This window comes from Aristolochia californica, unplaced genomic scaffold (genome assembly GCF_029961685.1).
Source record: "Aristolochia californica isolate CCGP_79_NKW_82.1479 unplaced genomic scaffold, dmAriCali1.0.hap1 SCAF_6, whole genome shotgun sequence".
NCBI classification, from domain to species: domain Eukaryota; kingdom Viridiplantae; phylum Streptophyta; class Magnoliopsida; order Piperales; family Aristolochiaceae; genus Aristolochia; species Aristolochia californica.
Window position 1 is genome coordinate 7,441,616 of NW_027182257.1, and position 16,953 is coordinate 7,458,568.

Sequence of the window (16,953 nt, forward strand, 5' to 3'; positions counted from 1 at the left end):
GGTATGCTGAAGAAAAAGCTAACTTAGAGCCATGGAGCTTAAATAGTTCCCCCCCAGAATTTATTGGTGAAGATAGCATCACGGTAGCTGGTGATGGTCTCTGGAAGGCCATGGAGACGGACAATATTATCCATGAAGAGCTGAGCGACTTGTGTTGCTGTATACGGATGGCTGAGGGCCATAAAGTGGGCATATTTCGAGAACCGGTCTACCATAGCAAGAATAACAGATTTCCCTACAGAAGGAGGAAGATCATCGATAAAATCCATTGAGAGATCTGCCCATACCTGTGAAGGAAGTTGAAGTGGCTGTAGCAAGCCGGCGGGTTGTAAGGATTCAGACTTATTCCTCTGACAGACCTGGCACGATGCAACATATTCAGCAATGATCCGCTTCATACCTCTCCAATAAAACTCCCGACTAAGGCGGAAGTATGTCTTCTACTGGCCCTCATGTGTACTATCATGAAAGGAGGCAATAATGGCGGGAAGGAGTACCGACGAAGGATGAAGATATATGCGTCCTTTATATAGAATGAGACCGTCCTGTAGTGTCCAGTTCTTGTCCTTGGAATGGTTTTCAATTTGAGCTTGTAATTCAAGGAGATCTGGATGATGGCTAGTATCCTGATGGATTGTGTCTAGCAAAGGGGACTTGGGGTGGCTCAGTGCGTGCAAGTGTGAATCCCCTAGTGCTCTGCAGGACGTCTGCTGCCCGGTTGAGATAACCCGGTTTGTATTCCACCTGAAAATCAAATCCCATTAATTTGCTGAGCCAATGTTGTTGTGGGGATGTAGTAAGGCGCTGATCCAATAAGTATTTGAGGCTACAGTGGTCTGTCCGGATCACAAAAGTTCTGCCCCACAAATACGGCCGCCAATGCTGCACGACTTTGGCCAAACCGATGAGTTCCCATTCATAAGTGGCTAACTTGTGATGGTGAGGAGCGAGTTGGCGGCTGAAATAGGCAATGGGGTGACCCTGTTGCTGCAAGACGGCACCTATCCCTCCCCCGGATGCATCGCATTCAATGATGAAATTTTCTGCAAAGTTGGGCAATTGGAGAACTGGTGCTGATGCTAATGCCTGCTTTAAGTTGTTAAACGAGGAGTCTGCCAACTGAGACCACTGAAAGGCATGCTTCTTCAGTAAATTGTGCAATGGCGCTGCCAGGTGACCATATTCTTTGATAAATTTTCTATAATACCGTGCGAGACCAAGGAACCCTTTCAAAGCTGTAACGGAGTGAGGTGTGGGCCAATCCATAACCGATTGTATCTTGCTGAAATCTTGTTTCACCCCAGATGCGGAGATCACATGCCCCAAATAAGCTACTTCGGATGTGGCAAAGTCACATTTGGCACGATTGAGAAATAAATGGTGTGCTCGGAGAATTGTGAAAACCTATCGCAATTGGTGCAAATGTGCTTCCCAAGTATTGCTATAGACCAGTATATCGTCAAAAAAAACTAAGACATGCTTCTGTAAGAAAGGGCAAAATACTTGGTTCATAAGCGCTTGAAAGGTGGACGGGGCATTGGATAGCCCAAATGGCATCACCAAGAACTCGTAGTGACCATGGTGGGTGCGGAAGGCAGTTTTTTCGATATCCTCCAAATAAACCCGAATCTGATGGTAGCCAGATTTCAAGTCCAACTTTGTAAATAATTGAGAGCCGTGTAGCTCATCCAATAATTCATCGACCACTGGAATTGGAAATTTATCTTTGATGGTGCGAGCATTGAGTTCACGTTAATCCACACAAAAGCACCAAGATTTATCTGATTTCTTTACCAGCAATACCGGGGAAGAAAAAGGAGAATGACTAGGCTGAATAATACCTTGTTGGAGCATTTGTTGACATTGTCTTTCTATCTCATCTTTTTGCACATGGGGATAGCGGTAGGGACGCACTACCACTGGTTCGGTGCCCATTTTCAAATGAATTCTGTGATCACACTCTTGTATAGGAGGAAGGTCGGCAGGGTCCTGAAATAAATCAGCATATTCTGCCAACAATGAAGCTAAGTTATCCCCTTTTGAAGGATCCATCCAACGAAAGTGTTTGGAGGCTGCATGGCCGCTGGGCGCTATTGCCCTGGAGGGTGATCGGATGGGTGTCCTGTTTAAAACTCATGGTAAGGGATTGGAAATCCCATAAGATCGGACCCAATCGCTGTAGCCATTTAATGCCCAATACGAGGTCAAACCCAGCCAGCGGTATGACCAAAAAATCTGCTACAAAGGAGTGACCTTCAATAGTAAAGGGCACTGCTGAACCGAAACCCACAGTGGTGACCTTGTCACCATTAGCCACTGAGACTGATATTCCTGATTTCTGCTGTAGTGATAACCTCAACTGTTGTGCTGCCTGGCTGCTTATAAAATTAAGTGTGCTGCCTGTGTCCACGAGTGCGAGCAGGATATGATGGTTCATGGTGGCATGGACCTGCATGGTATTGGTGCTCTGCAGGCCTGTCATGGCATGGAGGGAGATTTCTGGTGTTTCCTCCTCGGTTTGGTCCATATCCTCCTGAAAGTCATCCACTGAGGGGTCTTCTATTTCTACCCAAAATAGTCTTTTGCATTGATGGCCCTTGACGAATTTTTCATCACAATTGAAACATAGGCCCTGAGCCCTTCTCTAATCAATTTCTGTTTTTGTCAGACGTTTGATAAATCCCGGTGGGGGTGTAAAGGCTGGTGGTGGTGGTGGTGAGGGTCGTTGGGAGGAGGCCTTGGGTGAGTGGAATAAGGACCATAGGGCTGTGGGTGAGGTGGCCAAGGGGGACGTTTGTTTAATGACTCACGGAAGAGGCTCTGTTTGGTGTCCAATGCTCTTGCCAAATTCATGGTGTGGGCTAGGGAGGTGCGGGCTTCCAATTCCACTTCTAGGCGAAGGGGTTCTACCAGGCCAGCCGTGAACAAATTGACATAAAGTTCAGGTCGGACCAAATGACTTGCACAAGCAAGTTTTTATTGGAACAATTTCTGATATTGTTCTATAGTGCCAAGCTGTTTTAGATTGACCAAATCCCCAATTGGGTTGCTGCGAAGCAGAGGACCAAACCGTAGCATACAATTTTCTTTGACAATTCCCAATCATAGACCACAAACTCGTTTTTGAATTGATGAAACCACATAAGCGCTTCATCGAGCATGTGGAAGGCGGCTAATTGAACCTTACCTTCAGGCAGAGTTTCTTGATTGGAAAAGAAATGATCACACCTGTGCAACCACATTAAAGGGTCGGAGGACCCATCATACATTGGAAAATCAAGCTTTGTGTACCTGGGCATGGTAGGGGGTGTTGGATTGAGGCCCCCACGAGGTGGAGGTGTTTGGCGCAGGGGAGGAGGTGGAGGCGTTGGATGAGGGTTGAGATGATCTGCTGGGCGTGAGGAAGATGCCATCTGGACTGAAAGCTGGGTAAAGCCTTCCTCCATGCGTGACAGCAACATCTGGAATTTTCCCTCCAGGCCATTGATTTGAGATTGTAGATCAGCATGGTTCTCTTCCACAAAATTTTGAATTTCTGCATGGGAAGAGGAATCACTAAGGGTGGTCCTGTCTGATACCACGATGTTAGGCTCTCTAGCCATGGATCGAGTCACCCGACGATCTCCTCTAGCTTCCAGATTGAATGATGAAGAAGGGAAGGATTTGGGGTTCTTGGAATGCCCAATGATGAAGGGACGTGAGCCTTTGAAGGAGCTCCAACCTTAGGCCTCTTTAGAGAGAGAACCTGATCTCATTTAGACTAATGATCAATGCTTATTTCCATTCCATCACTTGACGCCCTAAATAGGTCAAGGAAAACATCAAAGGTTCTATAATTACAATTAGACCCTTATGGAACTTCAAATTACAATTAAACCCCTAAGGTACTGAAATACAAGTTATTCCATCTCTTCTCTTCTCCGGTTAGCCACTCTTGATGCTATGGAGTCCATAACACCGAGTTACTAGATCCATGGCTAGGGACCATAACAGAAGCGAAGATGGTCAACACACAAGCTGGCATGAGTTGGATGACGAGTTGGAACAAGTTGGAAGAATTGAAGATCTTGTGGGACCCCCAAAGATACCACTGGCTTGTATCTTTGTCACATGAGTTGGAAGATCTAATGGGAACCACAAGAATATAGCACGAGCTAGCATCCTCGGCCTAGACAGATCGTGAAGAAGAATTTGGGTAAGTTAGAATTTGAGTAAGTTTTAAATTTAGTTGAATTATATTTGTAAAATGTACATAAATCCTATCACTCCTCCACTATAAATAGAGGCGCTTGTATTCAGAATAAATCAATAAAAAAGCAAGGAGTTCTTTCCTCTCTCACTCTCTCTCATGTAGAAGTTCCTCTTCTTTCTCCTTCTTTTTCTTCTTCTCTCCTCTCTACCTGAGAGTCCTCTCTCTCCTTCTTGGTTTTCTTCCCTCTCTCACCTTGCTTGAGATAGTATTAATGTGGTCCTACATTCAACACAAAAAATTTCATTAGTGATAAAATTCAAATTTTCATCCTTAAATATATGTTTTAACAATGAATACAAATTCCATAACTAAATATTTGTTTCCAACATACTATTAGCAATGTAACCTCATTTTGTCACTATAGCTGCCTTCTGTGATAAAAAACATAGTTATTGGTAAAAGTTATTTTCTAGTAGTGTCAACGTGCCTACCCTTCCCTTCATGAACGAGGTTTAGAAATTCATCTATACATCCCCTCTATCCAAATACTCATCCTATAGCTACTAGTTATTAAAGAGTAGTCCCAAATGTATTAGTGAGTAAAAATTTCTTAAGTTTATTAGTTGGGAATAACTTGGCTAGTCATTTTGGGATGGGCTTTTAAACCTAATTTCACTCCAACTTGAAAAAAAGACAACAATCTGCCCTCACATTGCAATCATCCCTTTCTTCTCTTTCAAAGTAAACATAATGTTATTGATTATCACTTTATTTGTTAATCAGTAAAAAAAAGAGACGTCAAGTTCTTCTTAGTCCCATAACTAGATTGTTGATACCTTTACTAAACCACTCACCAGAACTCAGTTTCGCTTCCTCCATTCTAAGCTCATCCAAGGGTCGTTCGTTGCTTAGCTTTAGGGGACATGATAAGAATCAACAATCTTGAGTGTCACTTGCTTGGCAATCTAACGTGCAGTCAAGAAAGCCCATATTAATTCTCTTCCTAAAGTTTTCTCAACTTAAGTAAAAGTTCTCTCCTTTGATGTGTCCTCATTTCTGACGCTCTAACACTAGTGACTTCTTCCTCTAATTAAATTCTTTGGAAAGATGTAAGAAAACATGTTAGCCTATCATGAATTTCTAAATAACAGTATGAATTTCCTTGAATAAGAATTAAACGAAAGTCCAAAAATCTTATCTCTATCCATTTGATCAAATTCCATAAACTTCACCGGAGTTCTCTGTGTCTGGCTCTTTCGCTCTCTGATCACTCTCTGTGATGGTGTAAACTGAAGGTTTGTATGAGTGAACGAGATTGGGGACCAAACCTCTATTTATAAGCCAAGCTCCCATCAAGCTTTATCGGCTTCTGTAACTGTCGATGGGAGGACGTGGGTCTTAAACCTCCATGGACGTGGGAACATGGTCTTCCGAAATGGCATCACGTTCTCAATGAAAGACGTTGGCCCATTGCTTCCAAAACTAAAAAAAGTTGGACCAACATCTGTAGTTAACATTCTCCCACTTGGTCCATACTTCTAGTGTAATCTGAATCCCATCGATAATCTGAATTTAAGTCATAAATACATGAATCATGGCGATAAGTCCTCTGATAATGAGTATTACCTTCCATGTATTACAATGTATTTATTTCTTATACTTTATGAATAAACCCTATGTTTATTCTTGGTCCAACACAGATGATTTTCTCAAAATTAAAGTGCACATAAATATGAGAAAAACATCACAATAATTAAGGATTTCACTAAAATAACATTGTTCACACAATGAAAAATTACATAATGGAACCAAGTCCTATATTCACAACATGATCCTTGAATTTAAACGGTGGCATGCCCTTAGTCAAAGGATAAGTTATCATTAATTTAGTGCTTATGTGCTCTATGACCACTTTCTTTTCTTGAATACGTTCTCTTATGGCCAAATACTTTATGTCGATGTGTTTACTTCGACTTCCACTATTGTTATTCTTGGCCATAAAAATAGCAGGTGAATTGTCACAATACGTTGTCAATGGCCTAGAGATAGAATCCATAATTCTAAGCCCAGAAATGAAACTCTTAAGCCATACACCATGTGAAGTAGCCTCAAAACAGGAAACTAACTCAGCTTCCATAGTCGACGTGGCAATCACAGTTTGTTTGGCACTCCTCCATGATATTGCTCCACTGGCCATCAAGAAAATGTATCCTGATGTTGATTTGTGGGAATCAATACAACCAGCAAAGTCAGAATCTGAGTAACTAATGATTTCTAGATTGTCTGTCCATCTATACATCAACATGTAGTCTTTGGTTCCTTGAAGGTACCTCATTACTTTCTTTGTAGCTCTCCACTGGTCAAACCCGGGATTACTCTGATATCGCCCCAACATTCTAACAGCAAATGCAATATCAGGTCTTGTGCAGACTTGAACATACATCAGACTTCTGACAGCAAAAGCATATGGAATGTCTTTCATTTGTTCCCTTTAAAATTCGTTCTTCGGGCATTGGTTCAAATTGAACCTATCACCCTTCACAATGGGAGCTACACTTGGTGAACAATCCTTCATCCGAAATCTCTTTAACACTTTATTAATACAGGTTTCCTGAGACAGACCTAAGATACCTCAAAATCTGTCTCTATGAATCTTACTGTCAATGACATAAGATGCCTCACCCATATCCTTCATATCGAAATTGTTTCACCTCGTGTAGAAAACCTTCATCATTGGTTGCTAGCAAAATGTCATCCACATATAAAACAAGAAAATAAATTTTACTCCTATTGACCTTCTAGTATATACATTGATCCATAATGTTTTCTACAAAATCGAATGAATAAATTACATTATGGAATTTCAAATACATTCGTGGGATGCTTGTTTTAATCCATATATTGACTTTTTTAGCTTGCAAATAGATTGCTCACCATCACTAGAGGGGAATCCTTCAGGTTGTTTCATGTAAATTTCCTCCTCTAAATCTCCATTGAGAAATGTCATTTTCACATCCATTTGTTGCAACTCTAAGTCAAAATGGGTTACTAATGCCAAAATAATGCGCAAGAAATCTTTCTTAGATACAGGAGAAAAAATTTCCACGTAATCGATTCCTTCTTTCTTGGTGAATCCCTTAGCAATGAGTTTTGCCTTGTATCGCTCAATGTTGTCTAATGAGTCTTTCTTTGTTTTAAGGACCCATTTACATCCAATGACTTTAAATCCAGTAGGCAACTCAACAAGATCCCATACTCCGTTACTCTTCTTAGAATTCATCTCTTCCTTCATGGCATTGTACCATAATTCTGATTCTTTGCAACTCATGGCTTCTGAAAAATACTTGGGATGATTTACAGCTCCAATGTCAGATTCTTACAGATACACAATATAATCATCAGGAATTGCTGATCTCCTTAGTCTAGTAGATCTTCTTAATGTTGAGCCATCATATTCCTGAGAAGTATGTGGTTCAACTAGTTGTTCAAAAGTGTTTGGCAACTCTTGAACTACCTGATCTACTGGAATGTTGTCAGCATTTTGTGAAACTTCAATGAGTGGTTGTTCAACACTAGTTTGAACTGGAGGGGTGTTGTAAACTATAACCAATCTTTCACTTGAGGTAGAAGACTGAAATTCTGAATGATCCTTCTCAGGAACTATGTTCCGAGTTGGATTACTTTCACTAATCAAGTCATTTTCAAGAAACTTTTCATTTCTTGATTCCACAATCCTAGTGTTGTGAGATGGACAATAAAATTTGTAACCTTTGGAACTTTCTGCATATCCAATGAAATACCCACTAATGGTCCTTGGGTCCAGCTTCTTCTCTTATGGATTATAAATTCTCACTTCTGACGGGCATCCCCAAACGTGCATATGTCGCAAATTTGGTTTCCAACCTTTCCTTAATTCAAATGGCGTTTTAGGAACAACCTTGGTTGGAACTCGGTTTAATATATACACTACCGTCTTAAGTGCTTCAGCTCACAAGGATCTAGGAAGATTGGAGCTGCTAAGCATACTCCACACGATGTCTAATAATGTTCGGTTTCTTCTTTCTGCTACACCATTTTGGTCCAGAGAACCATGCATGGTATATTGGGCAACAATCCCATGGTCTTGAAGAAACATTGCAAATGCCCCAGATGCTTGTCCATTCTCTATGTATCTACCATAGTATTCTCCACTGCTATCTGATCTCATGATCTTAATTTTCTTACCACATTGTGTCTCTACTTCGGCCTTAAAGATCTCAAAGACATCTAATGTTTCATGCTTGTTAGAAAGCATGTAGAGATATATGTATCGTGAGTAATCATCTATAAAAGAGATGAAGTATTTCTGACCATGTGAGTCCATGTTCGGACTACATATATCAGTATGTATGATCTCTAATATGGCTGAACTCCTATTGGCACCTTTCTTTGACTTGTTAGTCTGCTTTCCCTTAATGTAGTCTACACAAGTCTCAAAAGCAGTAAAATCCAGAGTATTAAGTACCCCTTCCTTTACTTATCTCTTACCCTTCCCTTTCAGTTTGGCATGTTGTTTTCCCTTTCTATGCGTTGCCAGCATGACACTTTCTCCTTGTTTCATCACCAGTCTCCCTTCTTCTTGAATACACATGGTCAAAAATTCATTAATTGAGCATTTATCCTTATGTGTGTTGTAGGATATTTTGAAGGTTCCATATTGGTGCGGAAGGGTATTAAGGATGTAGTGTACTAGGAAAAATTCTGACATATCAACCTTTAGTTTCTTCAATTGTGCCGCAATATCCCTCATTTGCATGATGTGTTCGCACACACCTCGTATACTGGTGAGCCGAAGGGATGACAGTTTCATAATTAGGGTATTTGCTAGAGTCTTGTCTGAAGTGACAAATTGCTCATCAATGGCTTTTAGCAAGTCTTTGACTTTTTCATGTTGGTCGACGGAACCACGAATACCAGCAGAAATTCTCGTCTTAATGAACATCATGCTGAGGCGATTAGATCGCTCCCATTGTTCGTAAAGCGCAATTTCAGCTGAAGTGCTGGTCTTCGTTATTGCTGGTGGTTCGTCTTTCCTAATAGCATAGTCAATATCCATCCACCCTAAATGAAGAAGAATTTTCTCCTTCCATACCTTATAGTTATCTCCCTTAAGTCAGGGATTTCACAACGAATATCAAAGAAATTGACAGGTTGTAGAACGGCATAAAATTACAAATGACATGCTTATGTTAAAACTGAGGCTTGAATCAATATCATGCTTTACCAATGCAAATCATGCTTAAAAATGGAATCTATTGACATAAAAAAATGCATGTGGGCTAAAATTTTTAATTCAAACAGATTCATTATTCTTTATGATTAAACTTTATGATAAAACTATCAAATTATTTATGAAGTCATAATTCCTATGGGTAAATTATGAATAATTTGATATTTTATCCTAACTAATAAACTCAAATATAATAAAAATTCATGTGGGATAAAATTTATTATATTAAGTCAAATTAGTTACAATTAATGTCTAAACTATAATTTATGTGATCCTAATCATAGTATATAATTTTTTATGCAATTAAAGATGATGTGGCTACTCTCTAATTAATAAAAAAATATGGATCACAAGACATTAAATCACATAAGGTGAAATTTTTCATGAGAATATATAAATTGCATAAATTTAACCAACACTAACAAGTAAGCATGATGCACAAATATTCTCATAATATATGCATAATTATAAAACTATAATATTATGCATAACATTAGTTTTATGCATTTAACTATATGTCAAAAATGCATAAAAAATATTACTAAAAATACATATCTATATTTCATCAAATAAAACGCAGACGGCCAGTGGCCGGATAGTCATTGGTCCTGAATTCACCGACAATGAACGGGTTCAAATCCCACTGGCGCAAAAATTTAGTTTTGAGAACTGAGTCGACGCGGTCCTCTTTGGGCGATTCTCCTCAGCGATTCGGAACGGTGAGCCAACTCAAACCGACCGAGTCAACCCGAACCTTTTTTTTTAATTTATTTATTTACGCCGAGTCTCCCTGGCTTGCAACTCGTCTGCCGAGTTGGAACGGCTAGTTGACTTAGCACTTATTTACTAATAACCCTTATAACTTTAATTTTTATTTTTTCAGCGTGGGAAGTCATCTTAAACCTCCAACCACGTGCAGAAAAATTGTCCATCGGTGTTCCTAAACACCATCGACGCCAGCAAAACTGTCAGAAAGGTCGTTGGCGTTGGCTCCGACATGTGACGGCGACGCCAGAGAGCCGCGGACTATCTCCCCGGGAAGCTCACAAAGACCTTACGGTGAGCAGTTAGTGGCGTTGTGTTGTACATTGTCAACGCCGACAAACTGTGCGGAATGAGCGCCGGCGCCGGTGTCATGCTCCGACGCTAGTTGTCGCCGATGCGAGAGCCCACACTCCCTCATGCAGAGAGAACATAAGTTGTTTTAAAAAATAGAGAGCTCACATAACTAAAATAGAGAGTTTAAACTCAAAGCTCCAATGGAACCAATAGTAAGGATCAGAGGTCTGCTCTGATACCAACTGTTAGCCTATATGAATTTCTAAATAACAGTATGAAATTCATTGAATAAGAATTAAACGGAAGTCCAAAACTCTTACCTCTATCCATTTGATCAAATTCCATAAACTTCACCGGAGTTCTCTGCATCTGGCTCTTCCACTACCTGATCAATCTCTGTGATGGTGTAAATTGAAGGTTTGTACGAGTGAACGAGATTGGGGACCAAACCTCTATTTATAAGCAAAAGTCCCATCTAGCTTATCGTCTTCTGTAACTACCGATGGGAGGATGTGAGTCTTAAACCTCCATGGATGTGGGAACGTGGTATTCCGAAACGGCACCACGTTCTCCATGAAAGACGTTGGCCCATTGCTTCCGAAACTGATAGGAAGTTGGACCAACTTCTGTAGTTAACAATACATTCCAAGTAATGAAACTTTAAATTCAAATTAACATCTTTCATATCTTTGTATCATCCAACTATTGTTCGTAGAACTCAGTTCGTGCATATCCGGACAGTTGCCAAGTGTCCGTCTTTCCCAAAAGATAAACATTAAATGTAAGAGCTAATTGGATTTGCGAATTTGTAAAGTTGGATTATGATCCTTCGATTTTCCAAATGTACAAACCCATATATTGGAGGAACCAGTTTCACCAAAGCCTATTTCCTGCATCAATCGCTGTCGGTGTTTTGTACATCCATTTCTGGGAAACTTTTACAGACCCCCATCTTAATCACCATAAAAACTGCTACAGATTCAGCGGAATATAGCTGCGAACTTCCTCAGTTTATATAAACAGCAGTTGATTTTGTCACTCAACCGCGCTTACAGAAATGACTTTTACCTAGAAACTGAAAGAGATTATATATTATACATTAAAAAGTCCAAAACAACTTCATTGATTCGATCAGTTCGATGTAGGGAAATCCACATGAAGATTGCTTCCGCAACTTCGCGTAGCTTTGTGTGTTAGTCCCTTTTGGGACCTTCGCTTTGGGCAAGAGAACCTTATCAAGTTCACATATCGGGGGATTTACTTGCCGTTCTGGAATTCATAACCTTACTTGACCGCAGGAAAGCGTGATATTTACTGCCAAGAGTTACGTTTGGGAAAAACCTTACTAATTGCGAGATGCAGTTCACTCGTCAGATGTGAAACATGGGAAGAAAAAACAACACAGGAATGAGACATTTGAAAGGGCTTGGTTCGAGTAAAAATGCCACAGCTTTAAGCCATTAAAATCTTCAAGCAAAGATACGTGGGATGCAGCCACTGGCACAGGTAAGCAATGACACGGGTCTCTCTGGTTAGGTTTGCAATGGGTTGACTATTATCGATCATCAATGGTTGACATTTGGCTTCTGGGATCACAGTTATCCACATTCTTTCATTAGTTAGATCTAGATTCATCATCGAATTTCCTCTTGTTGTTATGGGTAAGAAGAGCAGAAGAACGGTTCACACAATCCGTTTCCACTTTGAGCTGATGGTCGGTCTGGTGTCAGGAAATCCATTGAAGCTAAGAAAAAAGAGAAAACGATGAAACTGCAAGAATCTTTTGAAGTCTAAGGTTCTCCTTGAAGGAAACCAAGTTGAAGAAGGAAGCCATAAAAAAAAGAAATGAGGTGGGACAGTTCCGGGTTTGGTATTTGTTGAATAGATTTACAAGGGGTTTGTTAAAAGGAAGACGCTTGTAAAATTGATCAAATGAGGTAAGGAAAGAAGAAAAACACAAAGCAAACGCACCCTTTTTAACTCCTCATTTGACCTAAAGAAGGGTCTGATGTCACTGTATACGCGGGTGGAGAAAATACCTGGAGGAAACCCCTGCTGGACCGAACCCTGCTAGTTTTATCAACCAAATCAATTGTTTAGTAGATAACCTTTTGGACTATTTGAGGATCCCTTGCTGACAATGGCGTGGATAGTTGAGGAAAGCATGCAATCTTTCTCCTCTCAGCAGGGCAATGATTCCCACAAGGATTCTCGTTGAAAATGTCCATCCATCTAGGAGACCAAATTCTTTTATCCACTTAATTAGTTCTTATAATTTATTATGGTTATTTTTATCCACTTAATTAGTTCTTATAATTTATTATGGTCTTGTTTTTATCCATTATGAAGATTGTTCATGGACTGTTGAACTCGATCGATTTGAACTTTGAGACAGTTACCAGGGTCTGTTTGAAACCCTATGGAAAAGTTAAAAATAAGAATTTGACCTTTATTATTCCAAAAAATAGTTAGTAAAAAGGATAATTTTATAATTATCTAATTTTTACTGATTATATTTGGGAATGATAATGGTCAAATTCTCATTTTCTTTTCTTTCCTTTTTCAGGGATTCCAAACAGACCCTAATGTGTGTCATGCTGAGTCTATTGTTGAAATTTGAGTTATGTTATTCTCCCTTGGTTTAACGATGAAACAAACAGCTCCCTTTCCGTCTAGACTTACTTATATAAAGAGACTTCAACTTAAAAATTTTACTCTCTCAACGGTGGTTATTTTTAAAGAAATCGGAAAAGGTGATAACAAAATTGTTTTTATTTGATTTCGGGGAAACGGGTCCCTTAGGAGGATCTCAACCTAAACCGGATGGTAGATACATGAAGGATCTCAGCATTCCTCCCACAATGTTCGGTAGACTTTTGAGCCTGAATGATCTAGGGCTTCTTCTTTTTTTATTCATTTATACTAAGAAAAAAAAGGATACATGAAGGAGAAGATATCAACTGTAAACGAAATCAAGAAATTATGGAAGTTATGAGACAAAGTCTAACCAACCCCTATCAGCTTTCAAGTTTAATGTCCCAGTTTCATTAATTTTATTCTTGCACGATGGCCCCCATAGATTAACATTTACTACCTTTTTTATTCTTTAATTATTGATAAAAATCAATTAAGGTTTTAAATTGCATGGTCAGGGATCTGGACTGCCATTATTTTACAGGTTTGGTGCGGGGGGGTGAACAGTAGCATGAGATTACAAATCCCAATTGACGTTAGAAGATTTAAAACTGTAGAATCAAGAACGTTTTTTGACGTCTCTTCTAATCAAATATTGCCATGATAATGACGACTGCCAGTGACCACCCTTTTTCTATCATAAGCTTGATGCAGCTACTGTATTCCGATTAGGTTTTTCATGCTTTATATAACAAAGCATATATTATATTTAGAGAGAAACCCAGTCTCTGACTGCCTCACTTGGAGAGAGAGAGAGAGAGAGAGGAAAACATAAGAATATCACAAAACTTGACTTACTATTGACGTGTTTGATGACATGTTTATGAGGATCTTTCCATTACTTGCTCTTACTCCAGTTTTGTTTTATTATAGAAAACCCTGAGAGTTTTTCAGCTACATCTTAGGGGCTGTTTCTGCCCTCATGGGAAAACAAAATAACGGGAAAATTATTTTTTCTTAGATTAATCTTTTCATTGAAAAATTTTAAATTAAAATTTTATTTTTATAAATAATAAAAATAAAGTTAAAAAAGAGGAAATTTAGTGTGTGTTTTTTTTTGTTATTTTTCCTATAGTTTCCTATTGGACCAATAGGAAACTTTTTTTAATATTTCTTAAAGCCAAGAGGAATCGAGAAGAATTAAGAAGAAAATTTTTTTATCCCAAAAAATGACACTAACTGAAAATTTTTATTATGATATTTTTTCTACACTTTGGTATTGGTACAAATTCACTCTTAAAACGGAATCAAAGTGTTTATTTATGTAGAATCTTTAAAGTTGGGTCCAAAGCCTATGATGATGGAAAACCTTACACAACACAGCTAAAATCAATTTACCTAGAAATTTAAAAGGTAAATCAAGTCAATGGACACGATTTATTCTAATTAAGACCCATCAACTCGAATTTTTCCTTTGGGAAAAAAAATCATATCTTTTCGAAGTAATTAATGAAAATGAAAGAACCGAGCCACTTGCCATGGCCTTTGACAATGTGTATGTCTGGGTGTTTTTGGGTCCCACAAAAGACTGCCAGACTTTTGCGTGTCTTCCACCATGTAATAACTAAGAAATGCAACGAAAATATGTTCCACCTTTCTTCTTCTTCTGCCTTTCCACTGCAAATTCAAACCTTTTGACCCTGTAACTTCTTGCCATGTGGCAAAACTCGACCTAATTTGGTTCTACTCGTCTCTGCCGTGTCTATCCTCGACCTAAACGTCCCTTGGCAAAGCTTCGTTTTCTTGTTCAAGAAGGGAAACCGTTTAATGCAGATAGTCACCAAAACCCCTAATCCACGAAATTATAATCGTTAAGACTTGTCATTACGATTATCGGCTCAAATAGTGTATATGGGCATTCAGAAATCCAAATGCAGTTTCAGATTTTAATGGTGATAGTACTTCTCTTGCTGAAATTCAAATGTAGTTTGAAAGGACTGTAAAGTTTCTGTTTAATTATAGTAATGAAAATGTATATAGTATTGAAGATGAGTAAAGTAGAGAAAGTATGGATGATCTTAATTAAAATAATTGGACAGAGGGAGAAGAGAAATGCGTATCCCGTACACAAACTATCCTTATCTAACTCTCAGCCACTATAAGAACTCGTGAAGCTCGACTGTTTTTTCCGAGCGGATTCTTGCTTCCTTCTATCCAGATCCTCAGTGTTATTACAGCTTTTCGGCCATTAAGGTCCGTCCCGGGAAAGCTAAGTTAAAGAAAATCATCTGTTCGCTTTTGGAGAGTTTTTCAGTCGCTTAATCTGTGTATCGTTTTGTAGGAATAATGGGGAGGTCTCCATGCTGTGATGATAATGGCTTGAAGAAAGGTCCATGGACTCCTGATGAAGACGAAAAGCTTGTGGAGTACATCAGAGAGCATGGTCATGGGAGCTGGAGAGCTCTTCCGAGAATTGCTGGGCTCAATCGCTGCGGGAAGAGCTGCCGCCTTCGGTGGACAAATTATCTGAGGCCTGACATCAAGAGAGGCAAATTTTCTGAAGACGAAGAACGAACGATTATCAATCTTCATTCTGTTCTTGGGAACAAGTATACTGTTGCCTCTGCTTTATATATACATATTAGAAATTTCTTGTGGTTTAGTTTAAATTAAGCGAGTAAACTCTTGAGGAAATTTGTTCACTTGTTTGTAACTGGATGCTTTATGAGAATCGAAATTTAAAATGGATTAGCAGTTCAAATTGGATTCTACTGATTTCTTTGCATGCTTTAAAAACTGGTTGCTGATTACAATTTGTTCGTTTGGTGCAGGTGGTCGGCGATTGCAACTCGTCTCCCAGGGAGAACAGATAACGAAATTAAGAATCACTGGAACACCCACCTGAAAAAAAAGCTGCTTCTAAAGGGAATTGATCCCGTAACCCACCGGCCGAGAGCAGATCTTAATTTCCTAGGAAGACTAACCCAGTTGCTGGTCTCCTCGAATATGAACAATTTAATCAATCCCTTGGAGAATGCTCTTAGAGTTCAGGTTGATACTGCACAGTTGGCCCGACTGCAGTTAGCACAAAACCTGCTTCAAATAATAACTGCAACTTCTCATCCAAACATGGAAGGGCTTAATCTCATGGGTTCACCGGCATTGATTGATTCGCGTCTTGACGAGTTCATCCGCTCCAACAGCCAATTTGCCGGACAACTCAACGGCTCCTTCGATCCTCTTGCGCTTCTTTCGAATAATTCTCATTTAGGAGTTTCACAACCAGTTGATGACTTCAAGACTCTGCTTGAATCTGGTTGGGACTCGAAGACAGTCGATGGCTACTATGATCATAACTCCTCCAACAGGAACAACAACGTCGAAAACTTCAATTCGTATCCCCTGGAAACTTCACAAGCTGTTCCTGAATTGGTTTTGGCCTCTCCGGAGAATGCCAGTGTGAATCACATAAACTCAACAGATCACATCTCTACTCATTCATCGTCTTCAACCAGTTTTGAGCCCTGGGCGGACCTCAATTCAGACTATCTTGCAAGTGATTGTTACTGGAAAGACATCATAGAGTGAGAAATGACTCTTCTTCTGTAGTGAATAAAGTTTATGTTCCTTTTTATGTTCTACGCTTACCCTTTCTTCATTCATTGCAGGCAAGTGTCCTCATCTTCCTGGCCGTTGGAATCGTAGAACGATCTTCAGGTCAACGATGAAAGTACAGAAGCAGACTACTGTAAATACAAAATTGTTAATTCATGAATATTTGTTTATTATACAGATTTCT

At 39.3% G+C, this 16,953-nt stretch overlaps 2 protein-coding genes across 2 annotated transcripts; one reads left to right on the top strand and one right to left on the bottom strand.

Moving 5' to 3' along the window:
- Positions 1-8,708: 8,708 nt before the first annotated feature.
- LOC137935233 (uncharacterized) lies at positions 8,709-9,287 on the bottom strand. Its single transcript, XM_068779922.1, has one exon. The coding sequence runs from the start codon at positions 9,285-9,287 to the stop codon at positions 8,709-8,711; it is 579 nt and encodes a 192-aa protein (XP_068636023.1).
- Positions 9,288-15,500: 6,213 nt separating this feature from the next.
- LOC137935234 (transcription factor MYB53-like) lies at positions 15,501-16,742 on the top strand. Its single transcript, XM_068779924.1, has 2 exons — positions 15,501-15,763; positions 15,986-16,742. The coding sequence occupies exons 1-2, from the start codon at positions 15,501-15,503 to the stop codon at positions 16,740-16,742; spliced, it is 1,020 nt and encodes a 339-aa protein (XP_068636025.1).
- The last annotated feature ends 211 nt before the right edge of the window (positions 16,743-16,953 follow it).